The following is a 22248-nucleotide window of genomic DNA, read 5'->3' on the forward strand; positions in this document are numbered from 1 at the left end:
CCCTGACTGTAGACAGACCAGGGGTGCTATCTATCCTGCTAATGGCTCAGAGTTGAAAGGTAAAGGGTGATAATTGTGGCTATAACACAATCAGCGCTCCATTAGCAGGAGCCGCCCTTTCGGCTAGCCTGAAGGGGGAAAAAAAGGAGAGACTTTAAGAGTCGGTGGACTCAGCGTAGTCACCCGGGACCTCAGGAAGGATCTCTGGGGGAGACCAAAGGAAACAAGCCTGGGGGACCACAGCAGGAATTCACTGCACTTATTACGCTGGGCTTGGCTGCTCTCTTCTATGCCCTACTACTTTAAGCACCGGCGAGAGTACATCTCTCTCTGTGTGTGCATGTCAGTGTGTGTGTGTGTGTGGAGGGGAGGCTCAGCTATGCATGGATGGTGGTGATGATAACATGAGAGGAGAGCCAACCATTGCGCCAGTACGGTGTGTGTGAGTATGCGCTTAAACTACGAGGAGAGTGCTGCATTAAGGAGCTCCCCCGATTGGAAGTCACGGGACACGTAGACACAAGTTTTCAGTTTTATGACCATGATCGGTTCGGCTCAGGTCTCCCGTCTGTGTAATCAGCACTATTCGCAGGAGAGAGCAGAGTCCACCTTTGCTCTTTATCTGCAAAATGTCTATCTGACTCATCTTAACACAGAGAGAGAGAGAGAGAGAGAGAGAGAGAGAGAGAGAGAGAGAGAGAGAGAGAGAGAGAGAGAGAGAGAGAGAGAGAGAGAGAGAGAGAGAGAGAGAGAGATCAGCTGGTAATTAATCACTCTCCACTCTAAGGGTGTACACAGCTCCACCTGGGAGATGTCTACGACACGCCACATCATAGCAAAATATCTCTCCGGTATCCCAAGTCTGACCTTTCTGTTCAACTCTGTATTCGTGATTATTTCTTGAGAAAACATTTTTACAACAATTTGCTGCTTTTACCATACAACCCTTTTCAAATCAAGTAGGCCATGTACCAGGAACGTTTTCAACGCGGCTGATAGGCCGATAAATTATTTACCACGCAGCTGTAGCTGAAGAGCTGACACCAATCAAATTTTACGTTACAGGCGCAAGAACAAACACATACTTGCTCATCAACGTCCCCCCGGTTGTAATCCTAAAATGTACACACTGTAAGGACATCGTGGTTACACATACAAAAAAATGTTTCCCCGCCCCCGTGGTGTGCCTGATAAAGACTGCTGGCTGCGAGGGCAGATCAGGACACGCTGATCACGCATGGGCCTGTACGTCTGGCCCGTCGGGCGTCGAGTTAACAAACACCGGACGCCGGAGACCACGATCTTCTTCTTCTCCACTCCCATTGAGATTAAAAGAGCCATCTCAGCAGACAACCTCAGATAACCCCACTTACAAACACTCCTGTTCTTCCTCCACCCGCCCCTCTCCCTGAAACGCCCGACATGATGAATGTGGAGAGGAAGCGGGGAGGGGGGGGGGGGGTTGACCTCACAGGCACCGCAGTGTATCACCACATATGTAACCCGGGCGATGAACTCAATATGTGGTTGAGATACATAAACACCCATAAGATGATGATGACGATGAGGAGGAGGAGACGGACGAGGAGTCTGCCACGTCGTCACCTCTTTGCAGTATTTCGGTCCACCACCTTATGTACTGCGTGATCTCCTCTTACAGGAACACATGCTACTGGGCTGACAGCATTCAAACGCCCGCATAGTGCCTCTTATTGGTAGACAGACATAGGAGCCGTCTGCGTGACATTTGTCCTAATCTCTGGGTGCATGACGTGCTCTGCTGCGGAGCACGCTGATAACCAGAGGAGGCAGAACAAAAAAGCACAAGGAGGGAGTGCAGAGGAACAGTGTGTGACTGTGAGAAGTGTAATTCATGGCCATCACATTGGGCCGCCTGATAATGTCAAACAAGGATTTCAGAAATCATCCTAGAAGGAAAATTATGTCCATAGAGCAACAGGCAAGTAAAGATAATGGAAGATAATGGAGACCGGTTTATCATGTTAGTCTGCACCACTATCTCGAGCTCTCTCACTAAGGGGTTAAAGGTCATAAGCTACTAGCTACCCTGTGATGCCCCCAAGACAGGTCCCTAATCCCTGAAAAGGCTTGTTTATCATGTCGACCCACCGCCAGAGCTTAAGCCATTCGCAGCTTACGATATGAGTGGCGGCTTGTGACCATAAATACCTGCGAGCTGCTAACGGAATCTCTTTTTGCCCTCTTGTAGCCACGTAACACAGCAACGAGCAACAGGGCTTACCGTTTCCCAGAGTTCTTAGAAACAACTGGTGCCAGTTACATAAACAGCCATGGATTTACTGTGCAGTCCCATAACCTCATGTCCTTAGCTGCTAAAGCGGCGAATTGGGGAAAGTACACTTGGTTAAAGGATGTGACATCGCAGGATGACGGGCAGCGTCAGTATAGGCTGCTGTTGATGTGGCATCGCTGTCATCCGGGAGGAGGGCTCACTGGCTGTTACATGTTTGAAGTCGAGCTGAAATTAAAAATAATGCCCTTTTAACCTTTTTTTGGATTACATCCCTGCACCTATTAAACAATTACATGTCCAATAGCGCTTTCTTCTTGGTGAAACTCAAAATGTTGCATGCTTACAGCAGCCAGTACCAATTTAAACCAATAACATCATGGCATCCATCCAAAGATCAATCTGCAATTGGTCACTGCACAGAACTATGGAAGGTTGTGAGCTACTCTTCTAAACGATCAAATAAAAATCCTTTTAAGTCCCGTAACCTCCTGCCTGCCCTTTCCTGTTTTACTAGGAAATAAGGAAGCCAAAGGAAGACCTAATGGCAATGTTAGTTATGCTATTAGTTAGCAATGTTTAGCTCAGTCATGTAAGTAAGTAAAATGTATTTATAAAGCACTTTTCACAGATAAAATCTCAAAGTCCTTTACAATAAACAAAGTGCAAAAACATACAGAAGTATGACATACATTGCACTGATATACACACAAGACATGACATTAAAATGATTTAGATTGAATATAAAAATGTCAAGTTCAATCTAAATTAAGTCTTAACTGCGATGAATGACGGGGTCTATGTGTTAAAGGAGTAGTTAAATACAACCTAAACTAAATGAAATATCCCCCATGCAGACAAATAGAAGTAAAGTGTATTTCCAGTGTCTGATGAATGGCACAGCAAGCTGTAGGTTGCCTGAATGGGGAGCTCTTCATCTGTGGCGGATTACATAACACGTGGCCAGTTGCTAACAGGACCTGTGCTCCAAACTGTCACGCACAGCAGGGAGATCAAATCCCTCGCTGACAATAAGACAACACGGGCAGAAAAGCCTCATTTATTTTCTTGTACTCAGCTGTGGGAAAAGAATGGAAGTGAGGATAATAGAATGTTTCATTTCGGGTTTTTTCGTTTTCTTATTGTTGCTTGCGGGCATACCTTAATAAACAGCTGCCTTTGTTTCTCTGGCAGGAGTGGGCTTCTGTGGACTCGAGTCTTAATACGGATCGATTCATTATCGAACTGGCTATTCAAAGGAAAGCACTTCTAAAACAAGTTATGTCTGCAGCTTGAAACGTAATGAAAGAGCTCTATGGACTGGATATTTAAATTTTCACATGTTAATAAAGATTTATAATCACGTTATAATACATTAATGCTAGACTGGTTCAGAAATGACCCTGGAACAATTATTTGTCGCAATAGGGGCGAATATGTATTTCCAGCAAAAGCAAAAACATTTCTTGCAGCTGATTTTTCACCCTGCTCCACACCCATCAAAAATAGGGGAGTTAAAGTGTGCAAAATCCTAAAGGCACCACCTGCAGGCTCACCACAGACACAGCCAGCCTTCTCTTTCCTCCTGAGGCAATGGGGTGCTTCCACTCTACCAGTGTGTGTGTGTCTCTTTCACGCTTAAGTGTGTGTGTGTGTGTGTTCCTGTGGCTTGTGTTCCTGATGGGCCCCAGATGGGTACGCAGGCAGGCAGCTCTGCCTTTTGGCTTTGACATGTGAGCGAGCAGCCAGCCAGCCCCGGGTCACTGCACCACACCTTTCCTCCTCATCCACCCTCCTCTCTCATCCCGGCTCCCCATGAATCACGTGGCCCTTTTTACTCTCGACATCCAACAACTTCCTTCTCCTTCCTTTGCTTCGGTGCCGTTAAATTCAAATGAAAAGCTCTTCCTCATTTGTAACAAGTAACGCTGTGAAACATTTTCATTTAAAAAAAAAAACAATCTGTTGTCATTTTACAACTCTTCCTCTCGCTGTAACCGTTTCGCTTGTTCTCAGAATGTTTCAAACTGCTGTCAATTGATTGAAGCCGAGGCCTTTCTTTAAAAAAAAAAAAGAAATGAAAAAAAGCACTTTGAAGCTCTCCCTCTTGGTATGGGAGAGCTGCCCACCACAGCTCTTACAGAACCTACGCACACTATATGTACATCGCTCGTCGTACAACAGCTCTGCACTCAACCTCCCTCGTCCTTGCATCATCTCATTCGCATGCCAGTGCATATGCCTTTGGATGGGCACTGAAGGGCACATACACCTCTGTGGGCATGCGCACTCAAACATCCTGATATTTGATATCTGGGGAGACGTGTCAGACAAATAGCCCTTTAGATTTTGGTCAGTGTGTTGTGAAAGATGTGTGATGTAATGGAAGCAACAGGCTGTTATTCCATCAAGATGACAAGAGCAATGAAGAGCAATGAAGAGCTGAATTGAAAACAGGGGCAGACAACTTTTGAGCGCATCCTCAGTCTTGTAAAAATAACAAAGCACATGCTTTTTATATCTTTTGTGGCGTTGAACTGTGCATCAGGTCTATTCAAGGCCAGGAATCTCTTATCAATGAAACTCTGAAAGCCTCCACACTGCAACAACTTGCATACAGAATATATTAACTGTAGCAGACATCCTGACTTGTCAAAAATGTGAGAGTATGAAAAACTCAACTAAGATGTGTCTTATGTGCAAAGAAATGTGCAGATTTTCAATCCATCGTCAAGAATTTGCCAAATCAACTTATTGGAACATAAAAACACACCTTCTACTCCCTGAGTTAGTTCCTGAGACAATTTGTTTTTTTAAATCCTACATTATCTAATGCTAAGAACATCTAATTTCCCCATTTAATCTCCTTTTTTAGTAGGGCACATATCATCTCAATGTTCTCGTTGGTGTGCAGTGATGCTATTTTCAAGGTGATTTAATAGCTCAGGTGCATCCCGTTACTTTAAATGTCTTTTTTGTTACTACACAAAGTCAAAGCCTCGCTTATGTGCCTGGTGTTTCCTGTGGGTGAGTAGTGAGAGGGGAGCTGAGCAGAAAAAATATGAAAATACATATTCATGTGAGTGTTCTTTGCGTGTGAATCAAATAAATGACGATAACAGAACACCTGGACTTGAAGAGTGACACGGATTGTTCTTTTCAGGAACTAATAGCGGCTGAAATCAGCACCGACAAAGCAACCAGAGTTTCTGCTTATTTTTCATTCAAGGTCCTCTGGAAGCGATGCTGCTAGTCTAAGCGCGAGCGATGGAGAAAAAGGGAAAATATGGCTGCCCCAGATTCCAAACCTGTGAATGCATAAATAATGGATAACTTCTCAGGCCATCCAAGATGTCTGACATAATTACTGGACATGCTCTTAAAGGGTAGGCTCAGATTTCCAGCCAGATACCAGTCAATACACTTCTCTTTGGCAAATCCCACAGTCTCTCAAACCCATTACACACACACACACACACACACACACACACACATACACACACACACACACACACACACTGACCTACTTCTGATACAAGTGGAGGGGGAGGAAATTTGACCCTTCACCGAGTTATTACACTAATTACACATCACCAATGACCGTCTCAGCTGTAAATCTCCTAAATTGACATGCATACGGAAATTAAGACATCATTATACGGGCCCTCTTAGGAAGAAAAAAAGCCTGACTTTGCGAGGGAGTTCTGTTGTTCCTCTACTGGCTCGCTCCTTGAGTGTCGAGGCACATTTAAAGCAGCCGCGAATCCTTATTCACAGCAATGTCAAAGATTATTGCCGTGATTAGAGCATTTTGTAATGCAAAGCCTCATTTAAAGTAGACTAATCCATGTCCATTGAGCGCTGCATCAAATCAACGGCAGATTATCTCACGCCGTAGTGGAGGGCAATTAAATCAAACAGAAAATGGGCACAGAGGTTTTTCTTTCTGCCCTTTAAACATTATTTTCCAAAACATTCCAGATCCATTATTTCATGGTTAAAAATAGCAAGCGTGAGACGCCGGCTGGCTTAAATGGTCCGGACTGGTTGCTAAGGCGAATCACATGTGAGGCTCCCTCTCCCAGATCATGTACAGTGAAACAACATGTGAACATGTGGCACAGTGATCCATACTCTGCAGATGGTGACATGCAATATATATGGAGAGGAGCAGGGCCACTTTGCTCCTTTTTTTAGAAAGACATGCTCCACTGGCGGCTCCTGCTTGAACAGTAACCTACGATGCGTGACAGTGTAGCGCCACGTAGCCTGTACGTAAGGACATGAAGATCTAGAAGAGCGTAACCGGCTAGTCTTACACAAAACAAAAAGAAATAGTGCATTTTATTGAAAAGGTGGATGCCGGATTAGACCCTTTGGTGGGTCCAGGCCATGAGTGTGACACCCATGGTTTAGTCAATCAACAAAATCAACACATTTCCAGTTTATTTTGTTTTCCTGGAAGAAAAAAACCCCACAATGAAATAAAGTACTCCCATTTGGCTTCATTTATAGTCCAATAGAGTGGAATTATTTGATTGGAATGGTAAACCTAGTGTACTATAGCCCATACCATGAGCAGAAAGCAACACAAAACTCAAACTACAGTAAACAACAGTTCTCTGTTTGCTCACCACCTTTGTTTACTGGATCGCTGAGTTAACACAAAGCTGCCTCTTCTAGGATTCTCTTTTTTTATGGGGGGGGGGGGGGGGGGGGTCATGGGTCATTCTCCTTCTCTCACATGACTGCTGTCAGGTTGCAGCCGAGGTCACATGTTTACCCATACAGATGGTGGCACCTGACTAAATAGGGCTTTTTTTTTTAATAGGGGAAACTACTCACTAGGTCGACTGCTGGAACAGTCATCAAAGAACCAACAGCCTGGCTGCAAAACTGGCGCCCGCCGCATGTGCTTTAGCCAACTACAGCCTTATTATCGGAGCTATAAATGGTATGTTCAGGAAATGACAAATGCACATGCGACAATCTTCTATGATGAATAGCTCTGGATTAGGATGGTGAAGTCATTATTATAGGTTTCCTTTCAAGTTAAAAAAAAAAAAAAAAAACCTTGTGTTGATGATTTATGACTTGACAGACGGTTCGGGCGTCAGCCCATGTGTGACATGTGACGTGTCACTCATGTTGTAGCGTCATTCATGCTCACTGCACAAATCATGGGCTGAGCCACTAACTGTTAATGGGACCTTAAGTCTAACCTACAGGACTTTTCGACTTGTTACTGAGGCAAACATAGGCAAATATGAAAGCAATATTTAAGCTGGTGTGCTGTAAGTTAGATTTCATCCACTGCTGATGCGTCAGGTAGTCGTGATTGGAGCGATCTTTGCCTTACAGCAAATGTAGGCTCTCTTTTTTTTTCCTGACAGACTGATGCTTTCCTCATCTCCTTTATAGAAATACGGGCAGATGGGATAGATGCAGAGAGTCAGAGCGAGATATAGAGAGTGAGATATCGAGTGGGGGAGGAAGGGGAGCGTTTCCGTCTGTGTAATCTGCCCAGAAACTAGCCACGGGCTCAAACGAGAGCCAGTCTGTCAGGAGTTCCACTGGGTTTACCAATGGCAGACGACTACAAATCCACTCACTCGTTTCAAGTTGTGACTCAAACTTTTACATCTACGATGCATGTTTGGCCAAATTAATACTATGAACTAGTAACACGAAAGGCAAGCATGCTCTGTGTAGCGCACTCTGCTCTGTGTGTATATTTTATGCATGGGTGACACCGGTGGAAATTTAACCCTGAAAAACTAGCTATGCTCTACTCATGGAACCAAAGGACAGAAACATAGTATAACTCCAGCAGCTCGACTCCTCAGGGTGCTCTTCAGAAAAAGAGCATGTGCCGCCTTCATTGCGAGGACGTGTTCGGTTCGATTATCCACCGAGGGTTTTACTACACCGTCCAAAACTGACAGCCGATTGTTAAGTTTGACAAACAGGGCCGAGGAATGAGGGGAATGCTCATCCCTGTCCCCCACACAGCCACTGCTTTCTCTTCTGAGGAATTAAACAATTATTAACAAGTCTAGAGACTCCATGGGAACCATGTTGGATGATGACCCATATTCTGGTTGGATGGCAGGAAGCGAGGGAGAAATGCAGAGGGAGTGAAAATGCATGCATTGCTGCATGCGGGTGGGTGTGAAAGGGAATTTGATATTTTTGAGCATTCAGGCAGTTGTGACCTCAATCCCAAAGAAGAGACTCAGTGTGTGTGTGTGTGTGTGTGTGTGTGTGTCTGCCGATTGGCAGTAAAGCTCACTGCAAAAACGCATATGGATTCGGGGCTGAAACCACACTGGAAACCGGGGGCAATAAAATGCAAATGGGAGTTCAAAAATCAATTTGGACTCGCAGGAAGTCCACCCCAGCCCGGCTTAACCAATCCTGTGGCCACAAGTGATAAATAAAGCGAAACATAGTTGATTACTAGGCCGACCGATGCTGTTGTCACGCTAAACCCGCTGAAGCCATGAACGGCATCCGCCGCGCATAGCAACAGCACAGAGGAGGGATGGAGGACAGATCGGGATGAAGTGAAGACAGAGGAGACGGGGCAGAAGCAAAAGGCGGCTGAGTTTCAAAGGAAAGGGAGGAAAGAAAAGTGCCAAAATGTGCCACAGACATAACCACGTGAACACACACACACATACACACGTGCAGAGTTGGTTGGAGTAGAGAGGGAGCAGGGGGGGTGGGGGTGTGCTGGCTGTGCAGCGGGGCCAAGAGACTCTGAGGCTGAAGCCCATCACCACACATGGATTAGTTCACACGTGCACAGTGCCTTTTAATCTGCTCCACTGACAAAGGTTGGAGGAGAGAGAAAGAGAGAAAAGAAAGAAGGCAAGGCAAAGAGATGGAGTTAACGCAAGAGATGGCAGCAGAATTAGAGCCACAGAGGGAGGAGGGAGGGGGGATGGAGCTGGTGGGACAGAGGGGGAAATGAGTGGAGGCATAACGGGCATGCCTTATGGTGCACTCTACAAGAACCACACCACCGAAAAGTGAAAACAACCAATGTTATCAATACACAGTGGAGTCTTACTGCTTCCTGAATCCCACTCTGCACAGCGACGCGCAACCTCACTGAACCACACACAATCCTCACTTTGCCCTTTAGCCCTGTGTGACTCAAGGGGTAAGGGCAGAGGCTTTGGATTAAAACGCCAATATGGCCTGGCTCCTAAAACCGGCCTGGTGTAAAGCCATGGAGATCCAGCCAGATGTTGGCTCGGGGGGCACGGAGGGGAGTGGGCGGTGGACGGATGGATGTGGAGGAGGGGGTTGCCCTGTCAGACCACATCCTCTCTACATCTGCGGATGTGTGCAATCCAAATAGTCTACATCGACCTTTAATGAGCAAATATACATTCATGTGTCCGAACACACGGAGGCACCTGCTTTCTCCCTCACCCAAGTTAAAACCCTGCTAAGTCACAGAGGTCGCTCCACAGGGGTCAAATGTCAGCTCTCAACACTGAAATGGCATATAATGACATTCAGTGTACGCACCGATGATGAGAAAGAATGTGAAGTCGCTGTTATGAGAGTCAGGGGGCGGGGACTTCTCTCACTGCTTCTTCATCTCAGCTCTCATTGGTGAACAGCTAACCGCTGTGATTGGTCAGACGCAAGTGGTGTTTCCCCCCGTTTCCCCATCTGTACGTCTAAAAATAGAAGTCCTAGTCACATTTGGCCTAATTGAGTCTGTCTGTCTTCCAGCTTAAGTGAGTTCGCCTGCTAACGTGACAAGCTGCTTCAGGAAGGTAAACAGGAAACAGGAGCTTTTCTTTCAAGAACGGCATGTGATCACAGCCTCATTCATTGGGCCGATGTGGACTTCTCAACCCGACACAATGACGTTAACGGAACAGGTCGAACCGTACACTACGTGGGAGGAACTGCACACACGGCGGAACATACAGACCCCATTTTGAAGTTGATTAATTTGAACACCTACAAAATAAAAATCACCGAAAGTGTTCCCATTTCAGTCATTCAAAAATAAAACAAGCCCGGAGAGCCCCGGCTTATGCCTGCTGACTAAGCCCGTATGCCCGTCCGGCCTTGTTCCGTTCGGTTACAGTGTACTTCCACAGAATGCTGTGCGGATGCACTTTTGCAGGATAAGGGCACAACAAGAAGGCGCCAAGCTGGCATGAGTCAAGGGTTAGAAGGGCGAGACAAGAATGGAGTGATGGGTGAGTGCTGACATCCAATCCCCTGTGTGGAGCCTTTCTCTACACCTGTCTTCAGAACATCTGTGTGCCGATGGCTTCTGAGGTTGTGAACCGAAACAATGGTGACCTCTACGTTTAGACCGTCTTGTACCAAATGACAACAAGCCACTGGGAATGCTGGGATATGTATGACAGCACGGTTCAGGTCTGCATCAAAGTTCTCACTTGGCACATCTCAAGCTGATCTGAAAATATGGCATTTGAAACATTTCTTCTGTCAGAAACATGGCAACCCATGCAGGTAGCTGAAACGAAAGGAGGCTAGCTTTGTTTGGCTGAAGGGAATTTTTCCTTGTGTGCAAAGTACAAAGTTTAAACACGGTACTTCACTTTCTCGTGAGCCAAGTAATCTTAAAGAACAGAATTTGACCTCCTCATTACAGCTGGGCACCCACACCGATTGTGGAGGAGGCAGATTTCTGGCTACAGCCACAATTTGTCCCCCGCTGACTGTTTGTGGTGATTAGTCCCACCCTGATACCGGCTCATGTGTCACTGTGTTAATTACAGGTCGGAAATACTCACACTGACACAGTGGGAGTGCTGATCATGCTTGCGTGCTGCTCAAGACTTCCCTTAGTCAGGTGTGTGTGTGAACTATCCTTGTGCTCATCCCATCAGCCTGTCAATTACTTCCTCGTCCTCTGACACCATCGTTAGCTAAAGCTAAGCCAAAGCCAAGCTAGCCTATTAAGGACTAGCACCGGGTGACCTGCGAGGGGAGGGGGTGACCCAGCACGTGTGCGTGCTCTAGCTGGGCTCACCAGACCAAAGATCAAGTCCCTTAAGCTGCTTTTCTGAGCCAAGAAAAGCTTACAAGTCGTCACGTTGGTCTGAACAAATGGTCCCAGTTTTAGGCCCCGCAGCAGAGCCTGAGAATAGGCTGCACTCACTGGGCAGACAAGAGAAAGACTGGTGGAGCAGTTGGGCTTTCTTCGCGGAGCATCAGCACAGTCAGAGAAAATGTAGCCCTGGCTTATTCATGTTTGACTGCTCATCCAACCCCAAGGCTGGAACAACAGCACTGAGTTTATAGCCCATTGGTTAAAAAAAATGAAACACACAAAGGGTTTCAATCCCAACGGAGTCACGTTTGAAAAATGTGACACCTATTCAGCGGTGAGTTTTGTTGCCTGGGGTACATGTTACTAAAACTGCTGTCTAGGTGGACTTATAACAGTCACATTTTATAAACTAAAAAAAAGAGGAGTATGCTCTAAAATCTCACTATACATCCTGAAAAACTCTCAGAAAAAAACCCCTCACCGACAGTCGAGAACGCCCACGCCAACTCAAAGTTGATCACAAAAGGCGTAATTATCTTAATTTACTATTTCACGTACCACTGAGCAAAAAACAAATCCCAAGACGGCAGCCCTCGTGGATATTCCACTGGCACACACTGAACGGTGTTTAACCCACACTGTTTGCCCACCTCCTCCTGTAAAAAAAAAAAAAAAATAAAGCAGAAAAGCTAATATTGCTTCCCCGGCCTGGGAACTGTGGGGAAATAATTGCTGTGTGTATTATAGGCAAAGCCTGGCCTTGATAAACAATATTAAAATTAACAGGTCGCTGTGGAGGAGGAGGGTAAATGATAAGCGACAGTTCTTATGGATTTACTGTTGCAAGTAAAAGCCTGCTGTATTGATTATCCATAAACAGTCTTTATCCAAAGAGTCTTTATCCAAAAGGGAAGAAAAACCAACTGGTTGAATAAAAAACAGACTAAACCCTGGGCCATGGACCACTTTTTTTTTTCTTTTTCTGTTAAACTGAACAAACACCCAACAACTAGCCTGAACTGAGAAATGTGGTATCAACATGTTTAAAAGAGAAAGGACTAATAGGCGGAAGGCTGTGAGATCAAAGCTGTGGAAGTGCACCGCACGGGCATATAAGCCTTTCACTGTTAAACCTTACTGAGGCAGTGTAATTCAGTAGTGACATGAGGAAGTGAAATGAGGCTGTTAGGAGGTACATGATCAAAGCGGCAGAGCCGCCACGTTATCTGGTCCTGTTGCACAGTGTGAGCATCTGGAATTTTGCAACCCCCAGTCCCTTTTATCCGCATCCTGTGGTCTCCGCTGTCAGGACGACTAGACACGTCACAGAGGTTATCAGGACCTGTGGTAGCCATGCAGGGCGAATCGTCTGGCTGGCGGCAGATATACAAGGTTGATAAGTGTTAAAAAAAAAGGCCCCAGTCAGGCTGGACCGTAAAGGTGCTGCCTCCAGTTTCTACTGAGATGGAACGAAAGCTGCGGCTGCTGCTGCTGTTGTTGTAGAATCATGCTATAAGCCTGACACACTTGGGTGAACAACTATGCCTGATACATATAGCTTACAGTGAGGCATGTGCTTGTAGGGAATTGGATTAACTGCTGGCAAAAAAAAGGGAAAAAAAAGGAGGTGGTGGATTATAAATGGTTGTGACTTTAAGTGTGCTTCTAAAAAGATGGATTACAATTTCAATTTTTCCCCGCTTTCTTTACTAATGGAAATTTGAATTAGTTTTGCACTGTTCAACTACCGAGCGACAACACCACCCCCGCTGTGTTCGGCTGAATATAAAGACGAGAGGGGGGGAATGAACAGGGTGTCAGTATCTGGATTTGGTGTGTTACAGGACGGCCTGTTCCCAGCCCACTCTGTTCTGCTAGAGTCTGCACGGAGCAGCAAGGTGGAGCCAGGAAAAGGAGGGGGGGGGGGGGGGGGAGTTTCAATGGCTGTTGTACTCATGACAAGAATGAAAACACACTGGTGCTAAACTTGTGCTGTCAAATGCACAGATGAGTGGGTAAAATAACTCGTTTTACATCACTTTTACTATGCACAGTCCTATATCACTTAATAAAGTTATCTCTCTGATGTGAATAACTCTGCAGTACCTATAATTCAATGCTGAACCAAGCCAGCAGTGATCCCTTCTGTTCTGCCATCAACAGGCTTTACTCTAGTCTGCTCTGATTGGCAGAGATGTCTATAGCCCATAAATGGCCATAGGAACAGGCCACACTACAACCTGCCTGCGTGAATGTGGAAGGAGTGATGAAAACAGCCTTCACACTGTGTTGTAGGAACAAACATCTGAGCCAGCACCTTTTTTTTTTTTTTTTTTTTTAAAGAAAAAAAGGATTCGTGGAAATTGCAACCCCCTGCCGAGGCCAGTCAGCCGACCGGCTGGCCTTTTGTGGCATCGTGTATGAGCACCAAGATGACACATCAACTCTTGTCTATATTTAACTCACTGGACGCCTCTCCTTCCAATGTTCCCATCCTTTCAGAAGAGGCTGCCAGGGAGAATGGTGAGAAAAACAGACCGAGGTGATATGTAATTACACTGAATGGATCCAGCCTCCCACATCCTTTCATTGTGCCCACACCCTCAGAGATAATGAAATGGAAGGCAAACTTTTTTTTCCTCCATTTACCATCCTGCATGTTTAGCCGCTCTTATTTATGGTGTCGAAGCAAACCCTTCAAGGCTTGACTCCTGAAGCCTGCAAAGTCATGGAGCATAAACACCAGCAAGCACCCTATGTGGGTGGCGAACTCAATCTGATAAGTGCTTCTAAGGAACCAGTGTTCGCTCTCTTCAGAAGATGGTGTGGCACACTATCACAAACCCAGGTTTCCCTGAATACCACGCATTTCTTCCAATGTAGATACTATCTCTAATCCAGAGATAAAACTCAGAATAGAACTATGATCAGGCTGCAACGCTGCTGAAAAAAGGACATTGTGTTCGGGTACAGTGCTGACATTGTAGCCACTATTACATACAAATTTGAAAAAAAAAAAAAAAAACAACCTTTGCATAAAAACAAGCACTGAACTTTTGACTCAAGCTCCAGCTCTGCCTGCAGACACATTTGCCTGCCCTTGTAACTTGAAGCCCTTGACCCAAACTGTTGCATAACTCTTAAAAAGGTGTAAAGAGTGTGTGAATGAGAGGAAGAAACAAGGAGAAGGGAATGTCTTTAACTCAACAGAATCGGACCTGTTGGAAGAGGCAGCGCTTCCTTTATGAAGGGCAAAAAAACGTTGCGAGGCAAAATGAAAGTAGGATATGATGAACTTGTGATGTGGATGTGCCTGCAAGCTTTGTGATTTAAAAAGGGAAATGTTTTGTAAAATTCCAACTCACCTATTCTTCTCCAGCTCGTTGTGTGTGGACCTGCAAAGGCAGAAAACAGAAGTTGTCAAATGAAGAGCAAATTCAGACTTTTTCATGCTCAACAAGGAAAGTACAGCCGTAGTATCTGTTCCTCCTGAAAAGGCGATGCACTCTGTTTGGGGGGAAATCAGGCATAACATTACGATTGCAACTATGTGAGTAAGACAAGCAGGGGCAGAGGGAAGTTAAATCAGGAATTTGTTAATTAATCCCAAATAACACCAATTCTAGGTAACGTTTACACCAAGAAACCTCAATGTGACAGCCAGGGATTCATTGTAGCGTTATACAGCTTCCTCCTCAATAATGCACTGCACACCTATGTGTGTGTGTGTGTGTGTGTGTGTGTGTGTGTGTGTGTGTGTGTGACACTGCAGCCACTAGAGTTCACACTGTGTGCACGTGAGAGTGCGTGTGTGAGTGTACACATACACAGCAGCAGGGTTCAGTGCTCTGTTAATAATGTAAAGTGAATCAGCTGGTTCCTAAGAGTCTCTTTGTGTGGCAACATACTGAAGGGAGACAAGCCCTCCTCCTGATGCTTAAATGGCCAAGTTCCCATCTACACAAACTGCACTCCAGCTCGCCTCAAGGGGGGCAGGTTTTAAGGATGGGAAGGGGGGGTGTCTTTTTGTTTTCTTTTAATATTTAGCTGACAAAACTGTTGTCTTCTTAATACAGAAGCAGGAAATATGGAGAAATGCGGGAGATAAAACTGGGGGAGGAAGGATTTAGAGTGGGATAGGCCAGTCTGAAGCTGTAGTAAAGAAACGGCCCCACCTAAGAGGGCAGTTGAATTATTTACACCAATAAAAACACCATACGTCTTTATTTTAATAAATTACATTTCATGTAGCTGGGTATGCAAGACTGGACGTTGAGTCAACGGGGCCCACATTTAAGCTTGCCCTGGCCACTTTCTGTCAGAGCCCACCCACGTGATCTTGTGATGGGTTTCAACTTACATATTCTACAACCCTGCAGTTTATCATGCATGACTGTGCTCTACATCAGTCACCCTAATACAAAATCACAAAACTGATGGATTCACAACCAGCTCTGTTTGATTACTATTACCTCATAAACATCATCTTCAAAATGGAGTTGTAGAGTTCCAAGATCATTTCTTTGTAAAGCAATAGAACAGTCACAGTCTTATATAATTCCTTTCTAATGGCAGCGAGTAATTCTGTAATGGCTTGTCAGTCAGAGCTATAGTTTTGCGAACAGAAGAGGAACACTTTGGAGTGCAGAACTTGCGTCATTGGCTGTCACTGTGCTTGGACCGTGTCTGTGTTGCTTGGAAACCCCTCATCACGATTTGTAATATCTTCCCAACACTCAGTGTTTACGCCAAAGCGGATTTCGCTGTACTATGTAATTGCCTCAGTTTTTTTTCTGCTGATTATCACTCTTTAAGGATGATGAAAAACACATTTTGGTGGGATGGTTACAATTGTGGCCATTTCAAGCAGTGTACAAAGTGTTTTTGGAAAAAAGGACGAGGTCATTGGAGATAAAATGAAGGTAAAAACACACAAGTTTGAAAAGCTGGTGAAAATACAGACAGAGATGAAGACGCTTTTGTGAAACCCTCAATGATTTCCCACCCATAAATCAATAACTTCAGAAATGTATGTCTATTTTAGGGCGATGCTCATGTCACTAAAACCATCTGTTCCTTAGAAAGCGTGAGAGGCCTTAGGACACAAAACACACTACATCTAAGTATGGCCTCTCATTCACAGAGATCAATCTAAGTCAGCTCGCTTTCCCATCGCCTTTATCATCAAAAAACGCCTTCCCTGTCGCCTGCATCAGATATCTCTGTGTCTGGAGCTCACCAACAATGCAATACAGATTATAAACCGGCCCAAGGCCACACACAACTGCAGCATACTCCCTTCTGTAGGCATGCACGCACAAGTGGACGTGTGCGCGCGCATGTAGACACACACACAGAGTGGGTCAGAGAGATAAAGCAACCCTGCTATAAACGGTAGGCAAGAGAGGACAGAGTCAGATAAGCCCATCGCATTAAGCCTCAACACGCTACTGAGAAGATATAGCTAACGTGTAGCTGGAGCAGGCTGGTACCGGACAGCAAACTGGAGTTTAAGGATAATGTACTGCGACAGTTATTCTGATCGTTACACTATCATATTTCAAAGAAGTCCGTTTAACAATCAATTTGGCATGTCCTCAAAGTGAATACAACATTTTTATGACTATGATTTATATATGGCTACAGTATGATGTCATTTAGACGCCATCATTGGTCCATCTTCCCTTTTTGTCATTCAGAACACACACATAGAAGATGATGGAGATGCCAGTCGTGGGCGTTTTGTTCAAACCTCTCTGGCTTCTGCAGACATTGCAAAACAGAATTTGAGAGGTGGTGAAAATGGTTCACAACTTTCACTAATTAGCACGTTTTCTCCTCTTCCTATGTCGGCAAGCCATAAATAGGACTGCGGGATAAAGTGGACCGGTAATGACGCAGTCATGTGTCCCACGGGTGACCCGTACAGCAGTGGCGATACACAAATAATGCAGTTTTGGTGGTTTGCAAGGTGTGCAATTCCAGTGGGGGAATGAAATAAACCGCATCACAACACAAGGCGGGGGAATGGTGTTAAACACTAAATGGTGTTACTTCACTGGGTGAGATGTTTGTCTGCAGAGAGCAAGACAAACATCATTCCTGCGTGCCATTTTCTTGGATGCTCATGAAAACCTTTCCGAAAGTGCACCCTCCTCCTAAAGTGTGGTTTAACGTTGAGGCTGAGATGCTTTGCAATAAAGCTTTTAGTTTTTTCGGAGGATTTCTTTTCAAATCGGAGACGACATTGTTCCAAAACATCATTACTCTGTGCACTCATGAAGAATTTCCCCATTAGGAGCAAGCTTTCTGAATATGGCCGCAGACCTATATCTGATCGTGACTGTTGCTATGCAGAACTAGTAGGCAGTGTTCTGCGCTCATGATGAGTAATGCGCAGTTCCTGTTTGTGGCACGCTCTTACATTAATATTAAAAGGCTCTGGGATAGAGAGAGAGTGGAGCCTGCGTTTGATGTATGACTGTCAACGGACAGATTAATGTAAGCAGCCTAGCAAGAAAAATACACAATACAGATGGGTCTAAACTTGGGAGGTTCTCGCCTGCTTCTCCTACTACCAAATACAAGTTTCATTCATCAGTGACAGCGTTGCGCTACACAAGGGCAAAAGCAGCTGATGATGTGATTATCAGGCAGTGTTACGTCTAAACAGTAGAATGGACCTGATGTTTTGTTTGCTTGATGATGCATACAAAAAAGGGCAAACATATGAATGGTTGCAGTTGTATGTAAAGGTGTTACGGATTACCCTAAACATAATTAGTTCTGAAAAAACCTCACTTAGTAGTCTGCAAACAACACAGGTCACGAAAAGCAGGTTCTTCCTTTAGGTCAAAAGGCAAAACTATCTCTCTCTCTCTTCCACAGCATAGAATACATTTGGCACAGGAGAAATTAGCTAGTATTTATACTAGCATTTTTAAAAAAGCCTGTTGGTTTATTTAACCAGGGATGGGAGGGACGCACAAAAAAATAAATACTTTTTTCGTTTTCAAGCATGTCACTTTCACCACGCTCCCTAACCTCAGCCACTGCAGTCCGTTTGACAATCAGCTGATGAAAAGCTCGCAGAGCCGTGCTTCCCTCCCTTCCCCTCCCCCTCCCCCAAGCCAGCGCTGTGAACTGCCATATGTGCAGCTATGCATGATATAGCTTTCTACAAGTTCGAGAAAGAGACATGCAAACTTTTCTTTATGTTTTAAACAAGTCTTTTCCGCACCGTGTAAACGCTGCCAGCAACTGTGTTCGCCCCGTAGTGACAGCTCGCTTGACAACCAACGGTAAAAAAGCTAATGTTTGCTGCCCACGGTGAAGCAGGCGTGACAGAGAGCAGCCTTCTTACCTGTTGTGGTTGCTGCTGAACTTCTTATTTCGGAATTTCCTTTGCCTCTGGTAGTTTGTGTTCGGACTCGAAGGAAACGTCGAAGCATATCCGTGTTCGCACTCTGTAGAGAGAGGGAGACAGACGTGAGGGTTAAACAGTGAGTGGCGGACGCGTTTGGCCACTTTATCTACGTTCCTCCGGGTCGACGTGAACATACAGATGCATTTGGCGAGTTGAAAAGAAGGTCAACACATGGCACCTTTGTCGGCTTCACACACAACGTTTATTCACCTCTTTCTTTCCTTTCTAGATACTCCGCAGCTTCCAGTAACCGTTGGATGTTTATCAGTTGAACTGCCGTCATTCTCTTCCCGAGGCTGCTCGTTAGCGCCGTTAACGCTCTCTTCGGGTTAACGTCACGTTAGCTTCGCAAACAGCAGCAGCGACGACGGCTCGCTTTTAAACACGGGGAAGACAGCGCGTCGGTTTTTACAACACTGAGCAATACTTTATAAAAAACCCAACAACGTCGTGTTATTATCTTGTTCTGTGTCTTCTCGGGCTCATCTGCAGCCGATTGTCGAAAGGAGACGTGGGGGAGAAATATATCCAGGGTTTCCAAGCTGGCAAGCTACAGCCAATCCTTGCCAGGTTCCGTTGTTAGAAAATGTCAAAAACCGGTGTATCAAAGTATTAAAAGTTTCTAGGAAACGCGATATTATTACTATAATTGATTTATTTTTACAAAAACGGATATAAACGATATAAAATGTCCCCGAGGGAGCGCAGAGCCAGCAGAGTGCCCGCTGCTGCTCGTTTCCTTCTGTTTGTTTACCTCGCTGCACAGCTGAGAGGCGGGGGACCTGGCGGAGGAGAGGCCGGTCGGACGCGATGCATTCTGGGAAACAGAGTATTTCGGTGCGTTCATGAAATACTGTCAAACTCGCTTACATTTTCATTATTTTCCACAATTTACTGCGTGTTACATCGTAAGATAACGTCTGTTATCGTGTGATGATTTAACTTTAACCGTGGCGGGTCAGTTTAATGAGTAAACGCATCTGTGGAACAGGGGCTTCACTCCACAGGTCAATACATGATTTAAAGTTAATACGGTGAGGCTATTCTTGCGAAATTGAATCAAGGTTATTTATGCTATGACAATGAAGAAAAATAAGTGCTGACTGAAAATATAATGACATATTCACCATTACTCTAGACCACAGGCCTGCCATTAGTATTGTAAGGCTGTGACAACCGTCCATAGGCATTTCTTTTTTGCAAAACGGAATAACCGAATTAACTAATTGATGCCATCATTCACTGGTGACTAAACACGAATGTGTCATTTATTCCTCTCATTCACTTTCGCCCAATCTCTTCTCGCTGCAAAAAAAAAAAAAAAAGCCCTACAAATCCCATGATTCACCGGGACCATGGGGGTGTACTTGCCGGCTGAAGCCAGGCCCAGCAACACATGACGTCGCTAGCGAGCGGACATCTGATTGGCGGACGGATTTGACAGGCGTCGAGGGTTGAGCTCGTACGTGACCAATCGCAGGGGAGCTTTGCGCCATGTGGAAACCGCCGGGACACGCCCACAAATAGCAGGAAGCAAACAATCGAGAGAAGGGCTGAGATCTGCTGCTCCAACATTCGCACATTACACTATAATATGTTATATTAAAGGTGTTTTCTGCACAACAGCCCTGCACGAATATACCCACTAGGAAAGCGATGAAGAAACAGCTGAATTCCCCAATGTCTTTAAAACGTGACTTGTTAAAAATGAAACCAGGACGTCATCAATAATTCATGTTTTTTTAAAAGTCGTTTTTAATATTGCATTTCTTACAAATGACCTGTCATTAAATTATCATACGGAGGCCGGGATGTATTTGCAATTTGAGAAGCCACTTGCAACCAACCCTTTAATCGAGTTGGCTAATTATAATAGGCTAGAAGTTATAAACGAGAACATTAAAAACAGCCTGGCGACATATTTCTGTTTCTTCGTATATGTCCGATTCACCATTCAGTAGGATCCTTCGCGTTATCTATAAAGTTGTGGAGGTTTTTTCGATCGAGTCTGCGGGGGCACCATGACATCATCCCAAACTGAGTTGGAGGGCGCTGCAATGTGGACAGATTTATCATATCGGAGCGGTAGCCAACACGCACACCCACGCACCCACTCGTTATGTCATATTGCTTTATCTATGCTGCAGGGGGGGAAGAAATAACAGATTCCTGGGGGAGAGTGTTGTGCAGACGCAAAGCGATGTGCAGAGCCCAACATGCGGACAATGCAGATACAAATAGTCCGGAAAACAACGAAAGCATGTTTATGCGCTCCTATAATAAATGGTCACATCACTCATTATGTCTGCAGGCTGTGCTCGTAGCAAGCAGTGGTGCTTATAGTTGAATGAACTCAGCCCTTTGTTGTCTGACTCTATTGACAACGAAGTCTTGTTTTCCCAAAATTCAGGGGCAAACGACAAGGATAAAAAAAACAGCACATAAAAAAAACAAAAAACTCACTTCCGTCCTTCCTCTCGGCGCTCTCGAGAAACCTAGCAGCTTCCAGCAAAACTTGTACGTTTTTCAGAAAAGTGTTGATCTGCTCCATCTGGGATTCTTTGGAGTTGAAGACGTCATTGAAGGGGCAACTAGACATCTCGAAATCTTGCTGATCCAAGAGAGACGCGTCGGAGTCGAAGAAGAACTCCTCGCTCTTCAAACTTCCTCTTTGCATCTCACTTTTGGCCATTTTTTTGTTGTTTTTGTTGTTGTTTTTGTTTCGCCTCTTTCGTTTGCGTGGCTTCTGTTTGTGCCGACGTGCCGAGCGCAATGAACAGTGATGCAGCTACCAGCGGACGCTGCTCTTGTCAGATGGTTCCTCTTTTCTTTTTTCTTTTTTTATGAATGCGGGTTGTTTAATGTGGAGCAGTGGCCAATGTCAGTAGATGGTGGTGCATGGGAAAAACCAGAGCCCGGCCCCCCTCCGTCGGAGGAGTCCGCATGGTCCCTGTGCCCGTCCTCTCACACAGTTCTGTTACAGCTGATACAGTATAAAAGAAAACAAACACATGGGCACATTCACATGTCAACGTGACATTATAATGTAGTATGTTATTATACACATAATAACGGAGTGAGATCTTTCTAATTATAAGTTAGGACAATGCAGCCTGGTGATGGTAGCAGAAGTAACAGACAGAATAATGAATGCTAATATAGCAGCTTCAACAGTATTTGTAGTAGACAAATAACTATTATTGTCACTGTAGCCTATTGATGTTTTACTTGAAATAAGCAACTGATCTAAAATGATCAAAAGTTGCATTCAAATGTAAATTATGTATCTTGTTGGACATTTTATTGATATGGTACTTTAGGGTGTAGCATATATGGGTCACCACGAGTCCTCCTCACTAAACGCGGTGAAACGGTAATAGAAAGTAAAATAACAATAAAAGACAGGGCCAGTATGACTTGATTGTGCATTTACTGGAAATAGCTCTGCCGAGTTCCCATTTCAAAGATAATGGAGTATGATATTACACTAAAACA

General features: G+C 44.8%; 1 protein-coding gene across 2 annotated transcripts in view; it reads right to left on the minus strand.

The window, feature by feature from the left end:
* The window catches only part of mxi1 (max interactor 1, dimerization protein), a 28542-nt gene extending 6958 nt beyond the window's left edge, over nt 1-21584 (minus strand). Inside the window, exons 1-3 of one of the 2 annotated variants that reach the window (XM_084005256.1) lie at nt 21217-21584; nt 18691-18793; nt 14693-14722 (exon numbers count right to left, since the gene is read on the minus strand). In XM_084005256.1, the coding sequence (XP_083861382.1) occupies nt 14693-14722; nt 18691-18793; nt 21217-21445 (362 nt within the window). In that variant the 5' untranslated portion in view covers nt 21446-21584. Of the gene's footprint in view, nt 1-14692; nt 14723-18690; nt 18794-18963; nt 19490-21216 lie in introns of those variants that run through there. The other variant, XM_084005257.1, reaches the window with a different exon arrangement.
* Nucleotides 21585-22248: the final 664 nt, after the last annotated feature.

The sequence above is a fragment of the Eutrigla gurnardus genome (genome assembly GCF_963514095.1).
Source record: "Eutrigla gurnardus genome assembly, chromosome: 3".
Lineage (NCBI taxonomy): Eukaryota > Metazoa > Chordata > Actinopteri > Perciformes > Triglidae > Eutrigla > Eutrigla gurnardus.